The 27924-nt window shown below is 39.7% G+C and overlaps 1 protein-coding gene across 2 annotated transcripts; it reads right to left on the bottom strand.

The window, feature by feature from the left end:
• Positions 1 to 324: 324 nt before the first annotated feature.
• Positions 325 to 27924, bottom strand: wars2 (tryptophanyl tRNA synthetase 2, mitochondrial). 2 transcript variants are annotated; one of them, XM_067604317.1, is made up of 6 exons: positions 27795 to 27924; positions 13205 to 13465; positions 8312 to 8392; positions 6443 to 6525; positions 5126 to 5244; positions 325 to 1783 (listed from the first exon to the last, which is right to left on the bottom strand). In XM_067604317.1, the coding sequence occupies exons 1-6, from the start codon at positions 27894 to 27896 to the stop codon at positions 1335 to 1337; spliced, it is 1095 nt and encodes a 364-aa protein (XP_067460418.1). In that variant the 5' UTR covers positions 27897 to 27924; the 3' UTR covers positions 325 to 1334. The 2 variants fall into 2 exon arrangements, with proteins under 2 accessions (XP_067460418.1, XP_067460417.1); XM_067604316.1 differs by having other exon boundaries at positions 27783 to 27924.

Here is a 27924-nt window from a genome sequence, read left to right on the forward strand (position 1 = left end):
AACACACTGAATGTAATGACTCATGTAGTGACTGACCAATAACAAAAATAAGAAATAATAAAAAAAAAAACTCAAATGATCTCCAGTGTCAGTTTCATCATTCAAATATTTTATATTATATGTATATTATAAATATTCAAATATCTATGCGCATATCAAAGGACATTTTCTAGTGTTTTGTCCACTCCTGTTAACACACAACACATGACGGGGCAGAATATTGGTCAACTCTCAGAATAAAGCAGTCCAGAACAACATCACATCATCATAACTATGAGGTAAAAAATGACGAGACTCTTAAAACTTTTGTCAACAAAACTAAAATTGAGGTGCTTCACAGATGGTTTATTGCAGGTCTGTTGTATCAGATTGCATTAAATTTCACAGCTGTAGATGTATCAAACCAGATTAACAAGATTTTTTCTTTTTTGTCAGTCCAGACTTCGTGTGACCATCATGACAACACATGCAAACCCGTTAGGAAGTTGTCATTATTATAATTACGGTGGCCCAGCAGATCAGCTGAACATGGACAAGACTCAAAACTGGAAAAAACTAAAAATATTTCCTGCATGGAAACACATTGAAGGATCATTCTGCTTTAATAAAACTTGAATCTTATTTTTAATGTTTTTGGCCATTGTTTCTATTAGTTATGATAACATTGTACTCACCAGTAATTGCTGGAATCTTGGAACAAGGTGACATCACTATGACAAAGTCCAATAATCCGCCAGTTTAGCCGGAATATCATAAGCACTTTATTTCAAGGAAAAACTAAAAAAAAAACTACAGTAAGTGAGATATGTCAAAGTGAAAGTGATTCTGTGAAGTGTGATGGATGTTTACAACAGACAATACCATTCACCTTTCTTCTCTCCTTCTAAATAAATATGATCATAGTGGGGGTTTAAACATCTGCTAGGTTTCTTGCCTTCGTCTTTTTAGCAATGTTGTTGTATTCTGAGATCTCAGCAATCAACTTGGTGAATAGAAACTATGGCCAAACCAATGAAAAGCTCCAACTTGTAATAAAGTGGATTTTCCCTTTAATACAGCCAAAAGTCAAAGGCACCTACAACAACCCTGATATGCTGAAAACAAGTTTGAAAAGAACATATATAAAAACAATAAGTGACTTTCTTCTGTTTCTCTTTTCTTCTATTTCTCTTCAGTTGGGTCTTTTCCACATTGCTCTCAACACATGTTGATATTAACACAGTTACATCCTAGAATAGATGTAAACAGTCATTAATAGAATTTGATGTCTGCAGCATTCAGCGTTAAAGGCCTGCAGTGCAAACATGGCCATCGTTTTCCAACCCAGCTGCTTTTCAGCAGAATCCAACTCGCTGTCGGACCTCTCTGAGCACAGGTGCGGCCAGTTCTCGAGCCTTTTGGGTCCCCTGGGATAGCACTCTCTCCAGGTGAGCCCGGTCCGACCTCAGCCTCTCGATCTCCTCTCTGATGGGCGTTAGCCTCTGGATCACAGCCTCTGCTACCAGCTTCTTATATGCTCCCGTGTCCAACCCTCTGGCCTCGGACACCGCCTCCTCTACGCTGATCATCGCCATGGCGGCATGGATCGTCACCAGGTTGGATACACCTGGCCGTGTCTCCGGGTCGAAGGTGACCTCAGAGGTGAAGTCGGTGACGGCGCGGCGGACCTTGAGGGCGATGTCATCGGGAGAGTCTGTGATGGTAATCGTCGCCATCGTTTGGGGGTCAGACTTGGACATTTTAGCTGAGGGGTCGCGGAGGGATTTTATCTTTCGTGTAGAGCCTGTGAAAGGAAAGCAGACAGAGAAGCCCGTTATATGATGAGAGAAAAATAATATATTAATTTCAATATGAGCATTTGAAGACTGACACATTGCATTACTTGTTGCATCAAGGTACGACACACGTATCAGATCAGAGAACGTTTATTAGGAGTCAGACTAAACTCAGAGAACTCTGCTGTAAGAGAGAGAGTGAGGGACGAGGCTGCAATTACAAAATCTTCAAACAACAACGCTCTGCTCTTCATGCAGAGCCAGGACTAGTGTCAGAAAAATTTCCCTTTCAGGCTGTGTGCAGCTCCAATAATCTCCACCAAAGGACTAGGCAAGCTTATATGTAGCCTATAAGGGGAAACCCAGGGCAATCACTGCTGTTGTGATAGCTTACTGAAAGCTGGGAGAGCAGCGCAATAACTGAAGGTGAACTAAATGAGCGTATCAACATTTTGATCAACTCTCAGCTTTTTTTTCTTCTTGACTGGACGAGTAGAGAACACTTTAGAGAGATTTTACTGAGTAAATCAAACAGAGAATATTAAAAGAGACAGGGAGGGTTTGATTTGGTTTCAAATAGAAGGTGGTGAATGGCAACTCTGCTTTGCCAAGACAAGACAAGAGATGAGGATAGGATCCACCGGGCTGAGCCAAATGCTGTTGACCTCGTTGGCTGCTTACACACACACACACGCAAAGACACACACATGCAAAGCCCCGTCCCTGAAGTCATATCAAGGGCATCCCCCAAATCTATTATCACTCTATTATTCTGATACAAGAGGAAGAAAATATTTCTTTAATCAAAGCTGCATTGCACACATGACTGACTCCGTCTTATGCTTTTATGATACTGATAATCAAGAAGAATGAAACTAGGAGGTTGGTGGGATCTCTGAACATGTTGACCATGTGTGTGTAAACTGTGAGTAATCTTGGAAAGCATAGAGTAATCATTTTGAAATAAAATAGTCTCAGCAGTGCTTTATTGCATGTTAATTCTTTGTTGAATGGTCCATTATTTTCCTGAATGTCCCCTCAGTGTGTGATATGTGGGGGGGGTCTTTTGTTTTTTAATTGAACCTTTATTTACTGATGTAAGTCTCAATGACGTCGGAGCCTTCTTTTGCGAGGGAGATCTGGCCGACATGGCGGCATAAAAAGCTGCAGTCAAAACATTACAAAATCAGTCAAACAGAAAACAATACTATATAATAACAGACAATAATCATCAAAAGGCCAAAAAGAGCTACGAGCAGAGAAAACTACAAACGGCTGGAGCAGAAAACATGAAGACTTTCTTTCCTACTTTGTCTAAGAGATAGTGACAGACAGCAAGTATGCATCCCATCATCTGAGGTAACTATTGTCAAATTATCTGTGAAATGATTTTGTAAAGATAGGAAAGATGTTTACCCAGAATTTTATTAAAATTAACCCAAAATCATGCTTTGAAAAAAACAAACAGCTATTGACTTTGTTTGCTTTATTTTTCTTGTTGCAGTTTTTTGCTGGACAACCATTAATGATGTGATCTCATCATCAGGAACAACTAGAAGCAGGGTTTGATAGTAGAAATGATTTCAGTAACGTGAGAAATCACTGGTGTCATTCATTCCAAATTTAAACACAACAGCTTCTTTCTAAAGCTGCTGTTTTGTTCAACAATTTCATTCAGGAAAATAATAGTTCAGTGGGACAGGCAGAGATGATTTTATACATGCACAAAAGCAAACATGCAACATAGCAACAAGATGTGATGTAATCTGCACTGCAAAAACACTTCAAATCAAATCAATTTGTTTTTTTTATTTGTTTTTTTGTTTGTTTGTTTTTTTAAATCAGTGAAGTAAGCAAATGTTATCCTGTTTCCAATGCAATTATTATGTTTCTGGTATTTTCTGAGAATCATGTTACATTTTCCTTGATTGTAGCATAGCAACAGTAACAGCATTTCTAGAAAATTCTGGAAAAAGTTGATTTCTATAAAACTGGTTGGAATATTCTTACTGTACCTGCAGATCTTTTCACTTGTCTTAAGAAACAAAAGTTTTTGGGACTCAGAAACGGAAATGACAATTAGACTGATTTGTTTGTCACTTTTACTCAACTGGAAAAAACAAAACTAACAAATCGTAGCTGAAATGTTACAAGTTTATATTCGTACATGGTAATTATATGAGTATTAATTCTACCTTCAGTGTAAGAGAGGTGCAAACATTGGTGGAAAGTAACTAAGTACATTTACTTAAGTACATTTTTGAGGTACTTGCACTTTACTTGAGTATTTCCATTTCGTGTTACTTTATACTTCCACTCAGCTACATTTCAGAGGGAAATATTGTACTTTCTACTCCACTACATTTATTTGACAGCTTTAGTTACTTTTCAGATGAAGATTTGACATAATGGATAATATAACAAGCTTTTAAAATCCAACACACTGTTAAAGATGAAACCAGTGGTTTCCAACCTTTTTGTCTTTTGACGTCTTACAAAAAGCAGTGTGTAGTCAGGGTCACATTTCAGATGTCTATGAGTTGTTAACAGCTCCACCAAATAGTGATTTTTTCATCTAAACTTCTCACATGCTTTCATTTCAATAAATGTTCAAATGATCAAATATTTCACCAAAAATCAAAGATTGGAGAAAAATTCCAAAAACTGAAAACAGATTTGTGTATCAGAACTTTGTTTTTTCTTCTCTCCTCTCCCATTAATCATCTCACGACCCCTCAGATTTATCTGGTGACCCTTAAGAGGGGCCCGACCCCTAGGTTGAGAACCACTGGACTAAACTAGCTAACTGTATATAAAGTAGTTGAAACTAGCTCCACCTCCAGCAGCTACAACAGTAACATGCTGCTCTAACACTGACGCCTCACTATTAATAATCTAATGATGTCATATATAATAATATATCAGTCAAAGGGACCAAACCACTACTTTTACTGCAATACTTGAACTACATCAAGCTGATAATACTTATGTACTTTTACTACTTAAGTAGGATTTACATGTTGGATTTTTACTTGTAATGGAATATTTTTACATTGTTGTATTGGTACTTTTACTTAAGTTAAGGATCTGAGTACTTCTTCCACGTCAAAGGATGATATCTCAAACAGATGTTGACACTAAAAGAATTTCATCAGTGTGCATTTCAATAGTGAGTTTAATGTCCCATGATGTTCTTAATGTTGTTTCAGAGGTTTTTCCACTCTGACAAGAACAAATGAATTGTATAAAACTAAAAATGGAAAACAGACGTTATTTGACTTGTTTAGCCTATATCTGTTGTTCTGTTGTAATGTATGTGTGTGCAGTCATGCTTGTACGTGTGTTCTTACTCATTAGAGCGCAAGGTTCAGGGAACAGGTCTCCGTAGCGGTTGTTGAAGATGCGAGCGAGATCCTGAGCCAGCTCCAAATGCTGGACCTGATCCTCTCCCACGGGGACGTGTGTGGACCTGAGTGACAATCCAGAACTCAACGTGAGCTTCCTATACAACTGCACACAGTAATAGCAGAGGAGCTCAAATACACAGCAAGATGTTAGAACAAATTGGAGACACTTGAAGTCACTGCTGGAGCCGTCTTCAGCGCTGGTTTATCAACTTTGTAACCGTCACTCGGGAGGAAGCAATCCATTCATTTCCTCTTTAATAAAATCCGGAGAGCATTAGAGATGCGATTTTCTCTGCTGTGCTTCCCTTATTCACAGGAAATTAGCTTTTGGCTTTTTGATGGTTCAAGTGGAAACAGCATGGCTGCAGAGATATCTTCTAAATTTGTTTAGAAATATAAGTATTCATTTTCACAGCGGAAAAAACTAAAGTTACAATAATTCAACCAACAACTGATGTAATCATTAACAAAACATAGTGATGCAGCACCAGCAGACTTTCACTTGACGATGATGTGATACTAAGACTTAAATATCAGAAACATGATAAAAAAAGCTTTTACTTCCCTTTAAATATACTAAGGAGTGTTAAAGGGCTGATTCACACAACTTATATAAAATCATATAGTCTTTCTAAGTAGTATACCTGTCTACAAGATAACTCTGGTTTTATCTTCCCAGCTTTTGAATTATCAGTTTTCTAGTTTAGGTGAAATGGCCCTAACAACAGTCACACAATTGGCATTTACTGTATAAAATAGCACTTTTGCTCTGCTTTGAAAGTTAAGGTTTTACTTTAATAGAATTATATTCATTTTTTATGATGTTAGTGGAGGCGATCTTTGCTCTCAGATGAGATGGTTTATCTCCACTAAAAAACACGTGAATACATTAGATTACATTACATTACATTAGATTATAAATATTAAAAGGGTGTATTATTCTTTTATCAACCCAGACTACACTGGAATATAGTGTCTGTATGTAACAATAAAATATGGCTGCAAACCTCTCTAAGGATACATTGACTCTATTTTTCTCAGCTATGCCACACATATAAATGATCGGAAAAACATTTTAATGAGTTCCGGTTGAAAACCGAGGAACCCGTCCTTTAGGATTTAGTGATAAGACTTTAAAATGCAGTAAAACAACAAAGTACAATATGACTTTAAAAGGCAATAGCCAAGAACGAGAACATAGCAACAAACACACACCCACACACACACACACAAAACATCCTACTTGCATGGAGTTCTCACTTGTAGAGGAGAATGTCGGCAGCCTGGAGGACTGGATAAGTGTAGAGACCAACGCTGCCTTCATTTTTTTGTTTGCTCTTCATCTGGAGGAGAAGATGGAGGGAATGAAGGGTGGAAGAAAAGGGGGAGGAAGAAAAAACGAAGAACGAGCGAAAATAAAAGAGGACGGTGTGAAAGACTGACTTCAAGTGAACTTTTTTCTTTCACCCACAAAGAGCCATTTTCACTTTTACGACTCATCGATTCTCAGACAAACGGGGCACGGATGAGTTCACATTTTCTACCATGTTTGAGATCAACTCAACTGTTGGGTAAACAAAAGGTGTTTTCTATGTAGCAACAGAGACCCAGATCAGGGAACTGCTGGCTCTCTTGCCTCCTCTCAACGTGCATTAAAACTGCATGTGGCTGGGAAACTAACAGTGATCATAAGACATAAATCTGGCAGGTGGAATAGAGAAAAAATGATAGACGGTAGGGATGGTGGATAAATGCTGGAAATTCAGAGGGAGTGAAAAAAAGAAAGATCTTCATTTGCGACTGAACTGATCGCCACGTGGCGATAATTAAAGCAACATGATTCTGTACCAGTGAGGGAGTACGAGGACAGGAGGTCTAATAGACGTGATAGACATATAACATCCACAATAATCAAAAGATATATAATCTACTATAAAAGGAACCATCTTCTTTTTGTGATTGCTGGCTGCACAGAGAAACCCAAGCCTGTATTTAAAGGCGGGATTCTTGTCCAGATTTAATGATATTCAGAAATAAATACCCTTTATCTTCAGTTTGATGGTATGGTAGGTCAAAAAAAAGATCTGGCAGCAACGAGTAACTGGATATGAGGTTCGGGCTCAATTTGATTTCGCACCAGTTGACTCAAAATATTATTTGGCTGCAGTTTGTTTTCTCATGACAGTCAATTTTGGATAGAAGAATTAAAGTTGTTTTTAATCTGTATGTCTTTTAAACATCAAGTAATCTATGACTGCAGAAACAGTAAAAAGCTGTCAAATTTACAGCTAATCAGAGCAGCGAGAGTGGACAGCTGATATATCTCCATTATTAACCTGCTTCTATATTTGTTGTTTGTGGCTGGACAGTGAAGCTTTTCAAGGTTTGTAACTGAATTATGTTGAAAAGCAGCTCACTCTCTCATACCACCAACTTCCAAGAACAGATGAGGAAATGTCCCAAATTATTTAACAGTATTAAAGTTTTAATTTGTTAGATGTTGAATAATGAACAATTCTTCTTGTCTTTTAACAGTATATTAAATAATATTGAATGGATATATTAGGAATAACTCTCTATTATCTTTTTATTGATTATTTCTTCAGTATCCATTTATAAAGTAATTTTAATTATTCCACGTTTATTGTGGTTAAAGTAAAAATGCTCTGGTAGTTTATTAACAAACCATAAGGATTTCATGCTGTGTATATATCTGTAGTTAATATATGTTAATAGATTACAACTGGTTCAAAAGGCATCACTGCACTGTAATGAACCCGTTGAAATGGTTAATAGGAGCTCGTAAAAATAAGACAATTTGACAACTATAACACAGAATTTTTAAAATAATGTTGAATAGATTTATGAATTAACTTTATATCAGTGTGAACTTGTAATGCTGCACTGCAGCAATAGGGGCAGGATTATACACACAGATAATAACAAGTTATCATAAAATCAATCAAAAATGTCACACATAATTATAAATCATAAATATTCCCCAAACATTTTAATTGTTGGTAGTTTCAAAAAGGCCACTGTATAGAAATTTGCATCGTATGCATCTGTATGTGCCTATTGCCTTTTTAACGGTGGAAGAATACAATTTTGTTTTGTTGAAATTCCAACCTTCCACTGCGGCAGGTGTCGGAGGCGAGGCATGCTGGTCAGACAGCCGAGGATCCAGGAGAGCTCGGCGTGCTCGGACACCTGCAGGTGAAGGACAGAGAGAGACACCACACACACCACAGGACAATGTCAACTCTTTTATCTATTTAAGGGGAAAAAAACACCTGCTGTAACCGGTTGTATTCAGCCCACACACGCGATTCATCTTTTCCATCTGGCACAGAATGATTCAGTTCAGTCACACAGACAAAGACTTCTAGACATACATAAGTTGGCTGTAAAGATAATGTGAATTCTTTATGTCCTGTAGATATAATAAATTGGTTTCAGTGTGTTACATATGTCGGTGTAGTCCTGCTATAATATACAAAAAACATCTATAAAGCGGTAGTATAAATCTACTTACACATGCATTCTATCTGTGTTTGTGCATCATACTGTCTTAAGTTCAATTATAAAGAAATGCTTGCAACTACAGAGAAGCACTCTTGAGATAAAAAGAGGAAATAAATTAAGCAGACAGATTAAACAAACAGATGAATGGAGGAGAGCTCTGCTATGGGACAGCAATGATGCAGGAGGGCAACTCCCTAGCGCCTCCATGTGGCAGAGAAGTGTACTGACGCCTACTCTTCTCTCAACCTGACCTTCACTCCTGCACCAGGTCACACCTGTGCTCCACCAATGAAGATAAGACTAAGATAGACACATTTCTGCTGTGAACTGAGTTGATTCAATCTTTTTCTTCACCATTTGTTTTATATGTTCTTTCATTTTGTACATCTCGAAAAGAGAATAAGCCATAAGAATGAAGAATTGTTTTCCATAGACTACTTGTTAACTATGAATGCAAACAGAGCGAGAACATTTACAATGGAAAAGTAGGAAATATGGTTTATCAAAAAAAAAAAAAATTTCTTCTACATATTAATTTGAGTGGAACAATCCTGGATTCAAATCAGCTGTGGTCACTTTGGACCTTATTAATGTAAGTGGCTGATGTTGATTATTTAGGGGAGATCAAATGTTCCAATAATCTAATAATCATTATTAAACTAAAACTCTATTGACCCCAGACATCGAGTTCAGACATCAATAAAACATTTCTTTTTATTATTATTATTATTATTATTTTGCCAGTTAGCCTCACAAGATCAAGTTCTCTTTTTCAAGAGTCTCAGCCGTAAAATTACAGTAGATCACAGTGTATGTGCACATATGAATGTGTGTATGCAGCAGTAAACAGTTCTCTCAGAAGCACAGAAATCAAAGCTTCACTTTACTTTTAACACACTGTATTTTTATTGTTGTTGTTTAGTGCATTTGCCCTTTAAGCTTGAGTTTAGTTGTGCTCTAGTTATTGGTGATAGGTCTATCAGTCATCATCAAGCTTAAATTAACTTTAAAAACCTGAACTGTTTTGCATGTGCTAAAATAAATGAATATTAATAGCAGTGTAATGGAGTGATCCAGTGCATCTGGTAGTGCAATTAATTCCAACCTATCCTCTTTCACAGAGTCCTGAATGTGAAAATTGCTTGTGTGTTTGTGTGTGCGTGCATGTGTGTTTGTGTGTGTGTGTGTGTGTGTTTGTGTGGTCCAGATATTCCTCATGTTGTCGAGACGTAAATCTATTTGCACAGTCATGTTGTGGGGACTTGCCTCCCTTATGGGGACAAAGAGCAAATCCCCTTAATGTAAATTATTAATTTTAGGGTGAAGACTTGGTTTAAAGTTAAGGTTAGTCTAAGGTTATGTTAAGGTTAGGGTAGGGTTAGGGTTAGGCATGTGGTGGTTATGGTTAACGTTAGGATAAATCTCCAGGAAATGAATGTAAGTCAATGTAATGTCCTCTGAAGTGATGGAAACATGACTCTGTGTGTGTGTGTGTGTGTGTGTGTGTGTGTGTGTGTGTGTGTGTGTGTGTGTGTGTGTGTGTGTGTGTGTGTGTGAGTGCGTGTGTATGGGGGATGCAGGAAATATTCTTCTGCTTCAGCAAATTAAAGTTTATAGACATTGGCTATATTGGCATCCTCTCTCTCACTTGTTGCTTGAAAAGCATTCTGGGGAGCGTGACGTCAACGCCAGACAGCGGGGACATAAACCAGGATTTCAGGCTAACATGTAGGGGGACGGTATTCATTACACACTGCAGACAAACAAGAGATGGGACAGATGTTGATGACAGCACAGAAGAGGATGGATATGGTTTTGAAGTGCAATAAAATTCTGATATTTAAAGTCTTGAGGGAGAACAAGGCCTCCATTCATGCTGCATGGCAAGAATGCACCGCCAAGACAGATATGCTAATGTCATGGATCATATGGGCATTATACTGATAGTGAATTATACAGCCGTGGCAACAGCTCCTTCAGATTATAAAGAGGGGATTTTGGAGAACAGCTAACAGTTGGCTTTTTAGAATAAACATACTTTTCCCCACAATACTTTTAGAAACCCCAGGGGGGTTTGTGGATCTGCTGATTCATTAACTTCATTCTGATACCACGGACTCCGGCCCGTCACCAGTTCTGTTCTTTTTTCAATGAAGTCAAGTATTTTCTTTGGGCAGCCTTCGTATTTTTACATGTGGAGCAGGCGTGTTTAGGAGGGTCACCTCGCTGCCAAGTTATGTGGCATGAAGCTAAACGGGAATAAAAATAGGACTGTGTGTTTTTGTGTGTGTGTGTGTGTGTGTGTGTGTGGCAAGAGGGTGGAAGAGAAATACAGATGGACTGAACTTCACTATCTCAAACACTCTTTCTTTTGCACACATTTCAAATTCTTAACTTGTGAGGAAGAAAACACACACACATTCACACACACACACACACACAGAGTATGGAGAAGATTTTCGTTTCCTAGGATGGCGACAGAATCTTCAGTGAAGACCCGCCCTACTTTGCCTCTGATTGGCTAGTACTTGCTGCCTTCATTGGTTAGGTTGGTTAGGCTTAGGCATGAGGAGTGAGATGGTTAGGGTAAGAGTATCAGGGTCAGAGCCAATCAGAGGCAGAGTAGGGGCGGGTCTTTGAAGAACATTCCGTCGCTATCCTAGGAAACGAAAACTCACCAGTATCAAGGGAGAACATAACAGCTGTGCTGATTTCCCTCTTTGTCGTCACTGCGAATTTAAACCTGAAATCTGGAATCTGTTGAAGTGCTGCAATTGTTAAATCTGTCATTTTCCTTCTTGATTCCTTCATGTGGCCCGAGCAGGACGTATTAGTGGTTTATGGTTGTGTGTCTTTCCGCCGTCTCTGTGAATGAGTGTGTGTATGTAGGGGAGATAAGAATCAAGAGCGATCAAATAAGCATTTGGGGCTGGCCAGCATGTCAGCAGGTAAACATTACAGAGTCGACAGAAGTAAAATAAACTGTCAAAGACGGCTGACTGTCTCGATGACAAACTTGGAAAGAGACTAGAGGCTGTCTTTAAACTAGAAATACGCCTCGCGGTTGTATGTCTCCGCCAACCAGTGAAGTTGGAGTTTACATCCATGTCTGTCCAGACCCATATAATATTTGTATTGAAGACTTTGAAGGAATATAATAAAAGGTTTTGAGTATATTTTCTGGCATAATGGAAGATATCACTATATTGACATGTATGATTCCAGTGAATAATTTCCAGTGAGAAACATGCTGTCTTCACTTAGAGACTATTTGGATATAAAATGTCATCACTTCATAATTTTATCTTATTAGACATTTGTGTGAAACTTCACGTCATAACTAGCATATGAATTCTTGACTCGTGACCAAAAACATATTTGTGAGGTCACAGTGACCTTTGACCTCTGACCACCAAAATCTAATCAGTTCATCTTTGAGCCCAAGTGGACGTTTGTGCCAAATTTGAAGAAATTCCCTCAAGGCGTTCCTGAGATATCACGTTCATGAGAATGGGACGGACAGACGGACGGACAACAGGGAAAACATAATGCCTCCAGCCACGGCTGTCACCAGCGCAGAGGCATAAAAAGGACACACACATCATAAGCACACACTGACATACTCTCACACTTGTGCGCTGCAGCACTGATTTTGTCTGAAGTTCTAGTAGTTTACCACAGTACTTGTGTGAAAGCTGTCAGGCAGAACGGCTTCATATGTGACCCAGCTGAATAGTACTTTTCTGGTACTTCGAGTAGTTATTTAGGACTAGATCTGACATCATAGTGCTGCATTCCAGGGTCTATGATCCTCCTGAGAAAAATTAATAGCCCTAGAAGTAATAATTTGGAGTAGAACCCTTACCATTTTTAAGAAGGATTTATCTGATACAATGTCAATATGGTGGCTATACAACATTACTTTTGTCAACAAAACAAATCTGGTGTCTTCCTACAATCTTGAAAGACACCAGATTTCCAGCAACATGATCTTAAATATATCATAGCACTTGCATAGTAATGGTAAAACATTTACATTCAAAATATTCATTAAATGAAATAGTGCTGAAACAATTCATTGATTAATGTCAGGAAATTAATCTGCAACTGTTTTGAGAATTGATTCATTGTTTCAGTCGTTTTATATCACTTTAAATTTCAGATCTGTTGGTTGGACAAAACATGGTCAGCGTCACAGACTTCAACATTTGAAGACATTTCCTTGGGCATACGGAAATTATACAAGGCATTTCATTATTTTTGTGACCTTTTGTAGACAAAACAAGTCATTAATTGTGTAAATACTCAGCAGATTAACTTATAATGAAAAAAATCATTGGTTGCAGCCCTAAAATAATAATAGGTAAATGTACAGACATCTTATGTGCCCATATTATGATAATTAGCTCCTTGATGTTGCCATTTTAGCACTGGGCCTGCTGGTTAGATCTGAATTCCAACTTTCCATCATCCATCTATCCCTCCTCTCCAGCTGACCTGAGACTGTTGGAAGAGTATCGCCCTCTCTGGGTCGATGCCGCAAGCCAGCAGGCTGGCTGCCATGTCCACAATGTTGCTCCTGAGCTGGGCTGGGTCCTGAGGCTGTGTTATGGAGTGCAGGTCCACAATGCTGTAAAGCACTGATGGGTACTGGTTCTGCAGGGACACCCAGTTCTCCAGAGCACCCAAGTAGTTACCCAGGTGGGGCACCCCTGTTGGCTGGATCCCAGAGAATACACGCCCACCTCCTGGAGGCTCCTAAAGAAGAAGAAGAGGAATACACTTAGGGTAGCTTTTATTTCACACAACAAAAATCCAGCATAGAAACTGACAGACTAATATACTGTCAGTCTCAGAAGAGAAGAGAAGAGAAGAGAAGAGAAGAGAAGAGAAGAGAAGAGAAGAGAAGAGAAGAGAAGAGAAGAGAAGAGAAGAGAAGAGAAGAGAAGAGAAGAGAAGGGCAGTATCAGTATGAGAGAGAGGCGAAAAGGTGAGAAAGTCACAACTAGAAAGAAGCCTGCAGAGACTAAAGTGTCAGCCTTAAACTATTGGCAGGTTGGACGCCAACAGCGGTCATGCTTGTATTACCAAGATGCTAACTCCATGGCTAGCACTTCTGTTCTCTCCCAAACACATCCAGCACAAAGAATGCATCACCTCGCTGGCCAACGATAACACTTAACATCTGTCCAACCAACTTCAAGGCCGCTGTTACCACAATGGGGAAGGACGGTGGAGGTGGAGGGGGAGGCAGAACCACAGGAATATATCAGATGTACCATGCAACATGCAGCCCACCATATCACCAACATTAAAACAAGGGCCGTATTTTATAAAACTGGAGCTGGGACAACAGCGGGCCCTCCTTTAAAGGAAAAGACAGAGATCACTCGTTTTGTTTGTATCCCTGGGCAAACACAGTGTTTCTGTTTCTGCAGAGCCTGGCCGGGAATGACCACCTCATTTCTTCTGGCACCAACCTGCTCCACTGAACCTTGGCTTTCAATTGGGCCTGCTGGAAGAGTCTTAACCACTGCCTGTGGCAGCGAACACCACATGATACAATTAGAGGGCAAGCAGAGCAGCACCTGTCATGAGACATGAAACCGCGCTGTTACCCAAAATCGGGGCTTCTTCACCAGTGCCGTAACATAGTAGATTAGCTTTGGCAGAGCAGAGAAACACAAAGACACAGGCTGGAGCTTTGTGTTTTGGTTGGGAAGTGAGAATGACACAGTGTTTGGCGCCTGGGTGACACACATTCATCCACCTACCATGGAGACCAATGTTCAAATGCCGGCTGAGGTGCACAGCTGTGGTTTGGCTGGACGCTCCAACTCACAGGTGAGAAGGTGGTGAGGGATTACATTATATGTGGAATATGTGGTAGAGCTAACATGAACTTCCACTTGCACTAAGATTAGGATAACTCATGAGCTCTACAACCTCCTGGGTAACAAGGCCAAAACCACCAGGTGCTTTTGTAAATACTAAGAACTTGTTAAGGCAGAAAATAGCACTGCATTTAAAAATGGAAAAGCCAGCGTTGTTTTTGCTGGAAGACCTGGTTTTTTGGGGGGCAGAGCCTTCTGCACTTAGACCTCCACTGTGCCAATACACTGCTCTTACTGAGATGAATGAGGAACCTGCATCCTTTGTGTTTGGGTTTGAACAGGCAAATTGGGAAGATAAAAAAAGGGATGGGGTTCAACAAGTTTAAAAACTAGTTCACAATGGAGTGTTACACTTTAAGAAGGCTCAGGTTTTCTGCATTGCCTATATTCTAGAAAATGTCTGTGATGCCTTGAATCAAAAGAACAAGCAGACAAAATAATGGGATAAAATTTGGTCAAATTGGTTTATTGAAACTTGTTTTAGAAAGTAATTTATGCAAGACCCAACAAAAAAGACATGCGGTGTATATCAAAGGGCAAAAACTTAATGTTAGTATCATAAGTAAACATTATATTCATCAACAACTATTACTATTGAAACTTTTGTTCAGTTTTCTGATTCGACAAACCATCCAAATTTATATGTCAAGGTTGATACTGTAATAACCTTACAATCACTTTCAAACAAAATGACGCACAATTATGAGATTAGGTTTGTTTCAGTTCAATGGGAGATGTGTTGATGGGTTTTAAACAGCAGCACTGGACATTTCAACAGAAAAGCTCATTTTTAAAACTTTTACCTCCACAAAACCCTCAGGATCTCTGTGTTATCACCTGAAATCTGACTGGCGATCATATGTTCCCCGGCTGCACTCTTCAAGGTTATCATAACTAATCATTAAAACCCCAAGCTTTCAGAGGATATCCTCTTCGGTCGCTGCTGAGAAGTCAGTTATCTCGACAGCTTGCTGAGCTACATCACATTCAATCTGACTGAGGGACAGGCTCGGCACAGCCCCTGAGATCAGGTAACAGCTGCTCTGTTACCAGCTTGGCCCAGAGCCTCTCTAACTCACAGCCCTGAGGGATCGAATAACAACTGCTCTGAGACCAGCACTGTCCACAAAGCCTCTGTCTACTGGCCTGAGGGAGCAGGTTGCTACCCAGCAAAAGAGAGGCAGGAAGGAACTGGGTGCTTATGTCATTACCGACGGGGTAATTGCACTGGAGTGCCATTGATGCTGAGAGCCTCTTAAGAGGTGTCAGGATTGATTTGGGTGCGGACGGGGCCCAGAGTCTGGCTCATGTGTGTTCTCACCTCGAGCTGACACGCCAAACGCATGTTCCCCCTCTGCTCCAGCCCCCAAGGGAAGCCATTAGCCATGCAGACATGGTAATGGTGTCATTTGAGCCAATCGAGTGTCAAATGTGAGTCAACGCCACAGCTAACCAGCCACTGGGCAATCAGCGGCTATCACGCATCACGCTACTTCGCCAGACACCTCTGTGTTACTTTTGGTCAAGGGAAAGTGTCTTTAAACATGTGCCTCTATAGTCGTTGGAAGAGAAAGTAGGTTACACAAAGATGTAAATCAAGTACTGCATGATGACAGAGGAGACAGCAAATGTTGTAAAGCAATTAATGTTTGTAATGAATACGGCGCTGCAGAGCCAACAGTTATAAAATATTATCATCTCACATACCTTTGCAATGGACTACATTAAGTTGTGCGACTAAATTCATTTCAACATTTAAATACTCGTAGAGTATTTGATTTCATATTATGGAGTTCTGTGGCTTGTTAAAAATTACTAGTAAGATAAATCAAATGAACTTCACAGGGTTCAAATAACTGAAAAATGTGGCTGTAAATACATGCAAAAAGGAACTCTGAAAATCAAGGGAAATTTTATTTTACTTGTGCTTTTTATTTAATTAAAACCGTCTTCCTTTCTTTTGTTTCTTTCTGTCTGTGCTGTGCAGCACTTTGGATCAACTATGTTATGTTTTTTTGGATCAACTATGTTGTGTTTGAAGTACTACATTACATAAATAAAGTTGAGATGAGTAATTCAAAGTGAATGACAGAGCAGGGAGCTGTTGACACACTGCTCTCTGTGGGTTGAAATCATATCTATGGTTGAAATATCCAAAGCATGTTGTGCTTTTGGCCACACCCCTGTCAGTGATGTCACAGTGGGGGTTTTGCCTTTGACAGCCGATGATGAACACCTGCTGTGACATCACAGGTTAGGGTGTGGCCAGAGGTGCTACATACTTGAACATTTCAGTCGAATGTAGAAGCAGTTTTCTGTCCTGTGAGTCAATGTTGAATAGAACTTAAACACAGTAATAAGACTGATCTACAGCCATACTAGCAGCACTAGCAGTGGTGCTTTGAGCTAAATATTAATGTCAGCACGCTAACATGCTAACAACGACAATGAGAATATGCTGACATTTAGCGAGTATTATGTTTAACATGTTCATCATCTTATTTTAGTGTGTTAGCATGCTATCGTTTGCTAATTAGCACTAAAAAGAAAGTAAAGCTGTGGCTAATGGGAATGTTTTGCAGGTATTTGGTCATAAACCAAAGTATTATTCAAATTAAAAATGTTGATCTGATGATTGCGCCAAATAAAAACTTCACCAGTTATTACAGCTCATCCTGAAGGGAACATGAATGTCTGCGACGAATTTCATGGCAGTCCATTCAATGACTGTCAAAACATTTCACTAAAAGCCAAAAATGTCAAACTCACTGTGATCATCAAAGTCAAGAAGATTCATCCACTGGGGACCATTAATGTCAGTACAAAATTTCATGGTATTCCATCCTCTAGTTGTTGAGATATTAAGTAGCGGACAACAAAAGAACATTCATAGACCCACAACACTTTTTTTTTTTTTTTTTACTAAAACACTGATTAGAAGCAGACATGATTGCCTAACAGGAACACTAACCTCAATATAAACAAATAGACTAATCGCTTCTAGTCCAATTACAGTTGCATAAAAGAATAAAGCAATGAATAACAACATCATCTACCCTATTATCTGCTAACTTGCCTTTCTTTAACTTTTTGTCTCACAGTCGTTGGAAGCCTGTTGATGACACGTAGCAGACGCAGAAAACGCTGGTTGCTCTCTCCTCATATTTTACACTGACAGGAACGGCGCTGTCGTACTACATTGTTGCTAAGGTGACGAAAGCTTTCTTCATCCACGTCTGCCATATGCTGAATGCATTATGCACCGTGTGTGTGACATTAACGCCAACAGCTCGAAGGTTACATACACTTAAAGGCCATGTTTTCACACTTGCAGTACTTTTCCGGGAATATGTGTTCATTTGTCTGTGTGTGTATACGTGTGTGGTAATATCCGTAGGGATAGAGGTCGTGCGCAAACACAGACATACGTCCACACGTGTCGTAGTCTTTTCCTACATCAACAAGCGGTGAAGCTGTGAAGGTGTCTGTCCATCAGACTTTGACAGCTCACATTAAGGATCAACACTGTTGGAAAGAAAAAAGAGGACAGCCCATCAAAACAACAATATCATGACCAGATCCTGCTGCAACTATAAAATGGAAAACAATGGTCAACTGGAGCTGATTCACTTCATTTGAGGACAGAAAGACAGTCCTCTCTTGGAATGAACATCGGCTTTCCCAGAATTCCAGAGGAGATCCATTTCCAGGATTTCATGGAAACAACATTTCCCTTTTCTCTCCAATGTCTTCCAGAGCTCTGGAACAACTGCATGGTGGGATACGGATGACAAATGTTGGATTTATCAGTGAGAGCAAGTCACAACCAAATGACATCCTTGCGGAGGAATGTGTAAAGATGACAGATAGTCCTAGAGCCAGATGCATAAAACCCTGCGTAGATTCAAGACTGTAAGCACACAGGCAGAAATATGCACACACACACACACACATTCTTTTCATCAGATTTTTAAAGCTGTGCATCCTCATGCTTTCAACTACCACAGTTCATCTGGACACTAAGATTTTATTAATCTTGTACATGAAATTAAATCACACTACACATTTAATCATGCTTTCTGTACGGCCAAAACATACGACTCGCTGTGCTCACACTGAACAGTTAAATCAAATATGGATGGCTGAGAGGAAGCAGACAAGCTGTTGTCTGTTTATAGCGGATCAAATCGAATCATGGAGCTGCTAAAACTGCAACACAGCTGACCAAAAAAGGCGAATGGCAGAAATTCAGCCCAATCATAAAATTAGTCTGAGACAACCAACTTGGGGTTGGATTGAAAAAGAACGATAAAAAGCGTAATTTCACTGAAAAGCACTGGCAAGGTCTTCCAAAAGTGTCAGCACAGCTGTTACCCATGACTGCAACTACCTGTAGCACCCATAGTGTCATTATACATCACACACACACCTGTAAACTATCATCTGCGGTGATATTATACTCGAGCAGCATCATCAAACTACTGTACCGAGCAAAAGTTTGGACACACTTTCTCATTCAAGAAAATGAGAAGGTGTGTCCAAAAAGAGTTTACGAGCGCTTCACAATAAAAGTTTAAATGGTAACAAACATATAAACACAGGGGAAAAAAATACACAACATTTCAATAAATCATGTGAAATCAAAGAGATATAATTATCCCAAAACGGCCCTGAGAAGAAGGTTTATAATGTGCCAAGCATCAGTTAAATAGCCGGTGTGTAACTGCAACAAAAATGTGCACAGTAACAGACTAACAACCTAAAACTTCTATTAAATTCCCTGATCTCATTTTTCCATTTCCACTCTACTTTACTTTTACACTCGGCTCAACCTTGTGAACCTTGTGAACGCCTGGTATGTATATGCATAAGGTGCACACATTCGCACAGTATGTTCTTTAATAAATACCAGTTTATGTGTGGAGATGGCATATGGATGGTTTTGTGCATATGGCTCCTGAACTGTATCTCACAGTCTGCTGGGGAAAACGTTGTTTTATTTCAATAGTTGGGGTCACTTCTACAAATGGCTGCATTCAAATTGTTGCTCAAGCATGCTGTGAGAGGAGAAAGCATTAACAATAGGCCAAATATCGGCCACTCTCATTATTGAGCAGTTGTAGTTTCCAGCATGTGCGGGCCTACATCCTCGCAATAGTCGATGTTATTAATCACAGCCATGATTTTGGTTGAGCTAGGATTTGCAAAACTGTGCATTCCTCTTCTCAGATCTGCTCTGGGCTGTTTTTCAGGCTCATACATCATATCAGAGCCTGGGAGCCCTGGAGTGGCCCACTGACATCTCTCTCACCGAGGGGCTGATGAGCGAGTCCGACGGTCACCGCCGTTTTACCGCGCCAATTTCAACACGTTTCAAAACCACCTCTGGGATCGCCGCCGCTCGCCCCGCTGTGAGTTACCATCAGTTCATTGTGAGCCGTGAAGGAGCTCCAGATCTTACAAAGACTGCACCGAGATGGCCCTTCTGATGGAGGATTTACCTCTCGTTGCCAGCCGGCCCTCCCGCTGTGTGTCCGACATACAAGATCCAGTGTTCCTCTTCTGTCCCGGGTGCCCCAGGCACCTCATTAACACCGGCATCATGCTGAAATGCACCTTGACACACCTTCCCCCCGCTCCTCTGTATCTTCACTTCATCTCTGTCTTCCTCTCACTTTGGGACCTGTTAACGCAGGCGACCAACAGAGCTGCACTTCAGTAAGGTATCGAACAGGAAATGGGCTTTACTGTATTAACCCCCCCCCTTCTCCCTAAAGCATGTGTGTGTGTTCAGCCAATTTGGGAACACACCACAGCTTGAAACAAAGTGCATATGACCACAGAGAAAACACGCAGACACGTCAATATAATAAAGCACACACAGGCAAGAAAACTGAGCAATGGAGTGGTGGATAAAGCAGAAAAAAAAGAGAAAAGAAAGTGATGGAGGAGGCAACTTAGTAGAAAAATAAATAAGAATAAAAGAGTGACTAAGCTGAGTCAAAACTTGGACAGTTTTTTCTTTTTTTCCTCCCAGAGAGGGTGTTAGAGGGGGAGTAAAGGGGAAGGCCCAAAAGGAGCGTTTGATTAAATCTGCGGTTGACGTGTGGGACAGGTGAGATTGATGAGGTTCCTCTGAGCTTCACACTGTGCAGAGAGCGGGGGTACAGGAACAGAACGCTGCAGTGTGGCGGGCCAGGGCTCGGGGCCCGCTCGCGCCGTGGGGTCCCCAGGCTGATTAATGGGACTGGAGGCCCTTCAAAAACAGCACTCCCCGCAGACAGGGCCCAACGGTGCTCCAAAAATAACCAGGCAGGGGAGGCAGCCCCGGCCCGCGGCCCTAACAGGCTGCAGCTTCTGAAGGATCCAGACTTCAAGACAGCCTGGGGGGAGATAACCACGAGGAGCAGTGCCTACTCAAGACAGGAAACTGTAATCTGGCTCATTAGAAACTCAACGTTTAATGACTTTTCTAGTTTATGTGAAGTGACAAACGACACAACATACAACTGATATTGGACCAACTATAGTATTATATGACCTGCTGGTGTAATTATACACAACAAGTGACAGGCACAGTGTGCAAGACGTTCGACCCAAAGTACAAACGTTACGCAATGTGAAACTACTAAAAGTGATTTAGTAACTAGTTCTCTGACTTCGGTCAGGACTGTATAATCCAGGATGTCCAGTTTGAGCCATAGATCCATTTAGTTTGAAGAATTTCCAGATACCAAAACACAAAACACACTGCACACTGGTGATACTATGAGACAGGATTTTACACCAGAAATCATTTATTCTCTATTAGAGCTGCAACGATTAGTCGACGAACTGATTAGTCCATCAACAGAAAATTAATCGCCAACTATTTAGATAATCAATTAATGGTTTTGAGTCATTTTTTAAAAACAATGTCCAAATTATTTAGTCTTATATGATAGAAAACTAAATATCTTTGGGTTGTGGACTGGAGAGAGGACTTCACCTTGACCTTTGTTTGACCTTTTTCACCCTTTGCGGACATTTTATCGACTGAACAATTGATCAAGAAAATAATCATCAGATTAATTCAATAATCATTGGTTGCAGCCCTGTTCTCCTTTGCAATGCTCACAATCTAAACAACAGGATTACAACGTACACGTTGATAAGTGAAGTGCAAGAAATGTGAGCTTGTGTGTCATTGATTCCAATAACGTTGCCTTAAATTGAACCAAGTTCAACTTTTTCACAGACAATCGAGCCTTTTTTTGTCCAACTTCTCTTTGTTGGCACTCGCACTGTGTCAACAAAGTGGTTTCATAAACGTCTGGCTGAGAACTTGAATGTTTGCTGGATAGTTGAAAATAATTTCCAAACACTCGTCCCTGGATAGTGACTGACTAACATCTAAAATCAGCAAGTTACAAACCAGGCCTGATAAACACTAGTATTAATCGCAGCAGTTTTATTAACTATCTCGCAAAGGTCTAAGAAGATAATAACCAGTATGACGGAGTTAAACTGTACTGGAAGTGCAGGCTTGTTGAAAACCAACATAGCTTTTCTACAATATGTCCATGATCACATGTAGAGCAGCTGGGTGCAGCTGGGAAAAGCCAAGACTAGCCTAATTTATATGTTACTCTTTTTTCACCGTTAGATAAACACATTCATGCCGGATCAACTTGTTTCCACGCAGCGGGTCCCTCCACACCGTTTCATTAAACCACTTCCTTTTTCTTTCTATGTTGACAATGGAGATGTTTAATTTTATTTCTCACGCAGGAAACAAATGAGTGACAGGAGAGCTAATAATATCCCGAAAAAAACATAAAAGTCACAACACAGCAAAAAATAACTGGCACACACTTCATAAATTTATCAATATGTAATTATGGTGACATTAAAGGGAAAACCTCCACCAGCAGCAGCAGCAGAGTCCGGTTATTTCCTCCTGCACAGGCGGCGTCTGTTGCTGAGTGCAGCTCAAAGGCATGATACCAGATACTTGCTACGTTTTAATTAAAAGAGTCAGATGCTCAGAGAAAGATGCTGGATCAGGCACCAAGTAAAACTAGTACGATTCCCCAGACACCAGTGTACGCGCACGGCTATAAACCGATTCTGTAATTCGACAACTCGATATGAATTTTTTTTTAAAAAAGGAATATGTTGACATATGGTATAGTTTTAAGAAATGGATAATGAGCAAAGCGCCTGAGTGAAGGCCCGAGCTGGAGGACGGCTACAACAGAGCAAATAACGCAGAGGGGACTGCTGAGAATTAGCGGGCTTTTCTGACAGTTGAAAATAAATAGGGCAGTTAATGAACATCCTCAAAGGGGAGGCCATGTTTCCTCGCTCTCGCCGGAATCTCCCATGTGGTGCGGGAGCCGCTCTAATGGTTTTAGCTGACACCCGAGTAAGCGAATTCGGAGCAGAGGAGAACAGAGAGGCAAATTAGAAGTCACTTCCTCTTTCCTGGAGCCCGGGGCTGACATGACTGATATCAGCCAATAACAGGACCACAGGCAAGGGACGGCTGGACGTGTTTTCACTGTATTTACAGCTGACGTGAGGCTAGAGTGTGGCTGAAGGGTTATAGAAGGTGCACACATATCAAGTCTGACCAAATACTAACCACTGACTTCACTATTTAGGTCAGATTAATTAAAGTGATTAGATAATGAGATAGTCAATTAATCAGACGGTAACAGAAGAAGTTAACAATTATCATTCTGAAAAATCATCATTTCCTCGTTATAGTTTCTTGAATGCTAACTGTTCTTTATTTAGCTGCTTGTTTTGTCATCATTTAAATGGCAAAGAGAATGAATATGGCTTCAATTTAAGATTATTTTCATTATCAATTAATCTGCCTATTACTTTCTCAAATAATTGGTTGGTCAATAAAATGTTAGAAAATAGTGAAATCTGCCAAACACAATTTCCTAAACCCCAAGATGATGTCATCAAACTGCTTGTTTTATTCAACTAATGATCCAAAACTAAAAGATTTTCAATTTACACAAAGTATAATATCATATTTAAAGAAAAGCTGATAATCCTCACAACTGAGAGGCTGGATCTACTGACTGTTTGGGATTTTTGCTTGATAAATGACTTCAAACTATCACTCAAGACAATTACTTAATATATTTGTCAATGAATTTATCAATTAAGCAGCTAATCATTTGCTCTCTAATGGGGAAAGAATCAATTTAATTAAAGAAACAAAGTTAAAAACATTACTGAGACTCTTAGAAGGATCAAGAAACAACTACTTTTGTTAGACTTTAAAATTCAATTCAACATGTAAAACATTAACTTAGAAAAAGTTGAGTTTAGACTCCATGGTTTAAGACGTGTTTAGACAGAGCACCGACTGTTAGCTAGACGACTCTGATGCTCTTCAGGCTGAATGGGAGCAAATCTCGGCAGCTGCTGGTGAGCATGAAATCAGAAGAGTGGAGGCAGATTAATGCCCAGTGTTGTTCAGGTGTCCGTATACTTTTGGCCATGTAATGTATCATGTAATCTGCGCGGAAAACAAGCTTAGTGTCACTTCATCAGGGAAGCAAAAAATAGCAGCACGCACTGCAGAGGAGGAACTCTGCTCGTGTTACTTTTTCTCTTCCTCTCAAATGCAGGTTGCAGGTTATTTGTTAGTATGAACACAACTATCACTACAAATTTATGCTATAAGAGACAAGATTAAAAAAAAAAAAAAGAAAAGCAAACCACAGCTGTCTCACAAACATTTCTATCAAAATTCACAAGATCACACTTCATCTGTGTATCAGTCTGTTAAGGTTCAGTGACTTTTTAAATACACATTTTCCAGCACATAAAAGTGTCTTGTTTGACGCACATCACACCTCGGGGCATTGTGAGCGCGCTGGTGTTTGCGCTCAGCCGTCCACATTTGGAGAAAATTAAAACAAATGAAAACCAACACTTCATTTCTGATGTTATTGCTGGTAATGAAGCACTGCTGTGATGCTTTTCGAGTCCCCCCCGTTTCCAGCCCTTCCTCCCCTCTCGTCGCACACCTCTGCGGCCTCTCCAGAGACTTCGACTTAACAAAATACAGACGGGACGGCGGTGAACGCGCATACTGTATTACAGCTCATACATCAACCAGCAACAGGGTTTTGGGCAGATGGGTGAGGGTTTTTAACTGCACCGTAATGCAAGAACAGCTCAATAATTAGCATCTCTGTTGTACTGAAATGCACTGGTTATTCTTACGCGTGTCAGGGGACTCGTTGTTTGGCTTAACACCCCATTTGCTTCTCCAAGGCAGCCGTGCAATGATAGGAAACCCTAAGCTGAGTTATAGTCGGCGCGTTTCTTGAATCAACTGAAGTAAAAAAAGGTACACTCAAGGAGCGCTACTGAGGATGTAGTGTCACATGCCAGACTTGGAAATGAAACTGAACCGAATAAACTCAAGATAGACAAGAAAAAAAAAAACCTTTTAGTCACATACTGTACATGAAAGCTGCTACAGTTAAAGACAACAATTTGGGATAAAGAACATGCTCAATATATCCAAACGGTGTCATTTAAACTCCTGCAGGAACCATAAAGCTAAAGAAAAATCCTACATATCATATAATAAGAATATTATTTTGGGTCTTTGTGAATCCTCAACTAGCCAAAGTCAGATATAATCAATATATTACAGAAAATCCAGATTTTGCACTGTTAGATTTTGTGATGACATGTTGTGATTTGGTTTTATGTTGAACCACATTTTTCTTCAGCTGGCCTTCTTTACTTCAACTTCAGTTTGTGATTTCCGCCGTTTCCCAGAATGCCTTTCCCCCAGGGACTGAGGGTGTAACCATGTTTGCTTTCATCTGAACTCCAGAAAAAAAAGTCACTCTTTGATTCTGAGCAACTGACACCAGAGCTGATATTTACTGTAGGGCCGCAACTAATGATTATTTTCATTTTTCATTCATCTGTTGATTATTTTCTCATTTAATCAATTAGTTGTTTGGTCCATAAAATGTAAGAAAATGGTGAAACATGCTGAACACTGTTTCCCAAGGTCACGTCTTGTTTTGTCCACAACAGTCCACAAGATATTCAGTTCACTATAATAAGGACTAAAACATTTGAGAGGCTGAAATCATTGAATCTGGACATTTTTCTCTTAAAAAAGACTCAAAACAATTAATTGATTCAAAATAGTTGCAACTGATCAATTAACTGACTAATTATTGCAGTTCTAGTTTTATGTCTCTGAAACATTTTCTGTGGTCAAACTAAATGCAATTACTGAAAATAACATCTGGCCCCAACTGTGAAAGCATTTTCATTTTCTGTTTACATTTTCTGATACTATTTTAAATAAGTAAAATTTGAGGACTAAAACCCCTTTGTACACAATTCCTTATGTTACAAATAAAATACATTGTTTTTATTGCATATGTGCTGAACAGCTGCTGAACTTTGTCCCCTGCTTAAGAGGAACTGTTGATGATTCAGCTCCTGCTGGTTGACTCCTCAGAATGTCTGTAACTACATCACATCATGATAATGTGATGCTGGGGCCAAATCTGACTAATAATTGAGACTGACCAACCACTGATGATCAGTTTATCAGACAGTGACATTACATATTCATTCTAATTGATCTGACCAAAGAACCTGACTGTTCTTATGTGTCAGATCACTGAGAATTCTCCTTAAAACAGTCCAAGCATTAACATGAACATATAAAACATACTCAGCACAGTTATTTACAGAAGCAGTAATGAGCAGAACAAATGTCCAGTCTGCTATAAACTGGGCGGGGGCAGTACAGAGAACAGATGAAGGACTAGGACTGTGTACTGCATCCAATGGACACTGCCATTAAAGTCAAATACCAGCACATCATGGTGTCAAGTCTTCTTACAGACAGAGATGTGCCTTTATATTATGGCGTACATACTATAAATACTATGTGTGTACATGTAACACTGGTAGAAAAAGAGGAGGAAGACTGCTCTTTCAAGCCTCATTATATGTCTAGAAACCAAACTAAAGCAGCAATACTGACTAACAGTAAGACAACTTTTAGTAATGTTTTCACTATGTGGTTAGAACATGATCAATCTGAATAAAATGTCTCATTTTCTCAGACAAATGTTATGACCTGTAGGCCAGCACCAGTAGGTTTCCCATTTTGGAGTGTTGGGGGGGAAACAAGCTGATATTAGTATCACAACAATCCACTGTGATTTAATAGAGGACACACACTTTAATATGAGAAGCACAAGAATAATATAATCAGTTATGTGTAGATTCTACTGACATCTGAGCTCATCTCAACTCATTAAAACACTAAAGCCATTTTATTGGGAGACATAAAAACTACTAATAAGACACCTTTAGGCTCAGGATGAGGATATTGAACCCTTACTACTGTTACAACAGTAAGACAGTAAGTATTGGAAACTGTCCTGTAGTGAAAGCTAACATCAAATGCTTGTTCAGACTTGTACTCTTATTTACTTTATTCTTTTATCGGATTGTTCCTGATTTATTGTAGAGAGTATTTTGTTAAATTTGTCTTCTTCTATTAAATGAATAGATGAAGAAGGAGATTGTAAAAAAAATACATGTCTCTATTCCTCAGAGTAAGGTATCGCAAAAGTATTGTTTTGGTGTCAGATACTGTACAGACAGTCAGGTATTGCATGATATAATTGAAGGACTGGTGACTGTTCTAAATATGTTTTGCTTTTTAGGCAGTAAAGTTGTAAGTGTGATTTTCTAGAAGAATGGCTCATCTGATACTTCTATAAAGCTTTGTTGTGTGTTTACCAAGAACAGCCAGACTTTAAATGCCAAATCAGAATTAAGTAGTAGTTCTTTTATCTCATAAACAGTAACCTTCAGTAATCTTAAGTGTTGTCAGTGGTGACTGGAGCTGGAACTGAACGCTAGCAAAGCATCACAGACACATACTGTGTATATTGGGGTAATTAAAAGCTGAAATGCAGTTTAATGCTCCCTTAAACACACATAATATCTCTCCTCTGTAGTCTGCTGTCACTTCTCCTCATTAGCAACACGAATTTAAATAGAAGTGCAGCAGAATAGTATTATAGTAATATGAATTACTGCTGTAGTTTAACGCCGGATCCGGCTGTGCTGCGGAGGGAAACAGCGGGGAACACAAGAAACATTTCTCTTACCGCAGCAGCTACCTTATTTTCCGTATAGGCTCCACACAGAGATCTTTTAGGAGAATTAATCTTCTGAATGAACCTGAAGACATGTCTCAAGTTTGTCCGCACGGGAAGCGCCATCTTGGCGTTGTGACTTCACACTACGGTG

This window comes from Thunnus thynnus, chromosome 11 (genome assembly GCF_963924715.1).
Source record: "Thunnus thynnus chromosome 11, fThuThy2.1, whole genome shotgun sequence".
NCBI classification, from domain to species: domain Eukaryota; kingdom Metazoa; phylum Chordata; class Actinopteri; order Scombriformes; family Scombridae; genus Thunnus; species Thunnus thynnus.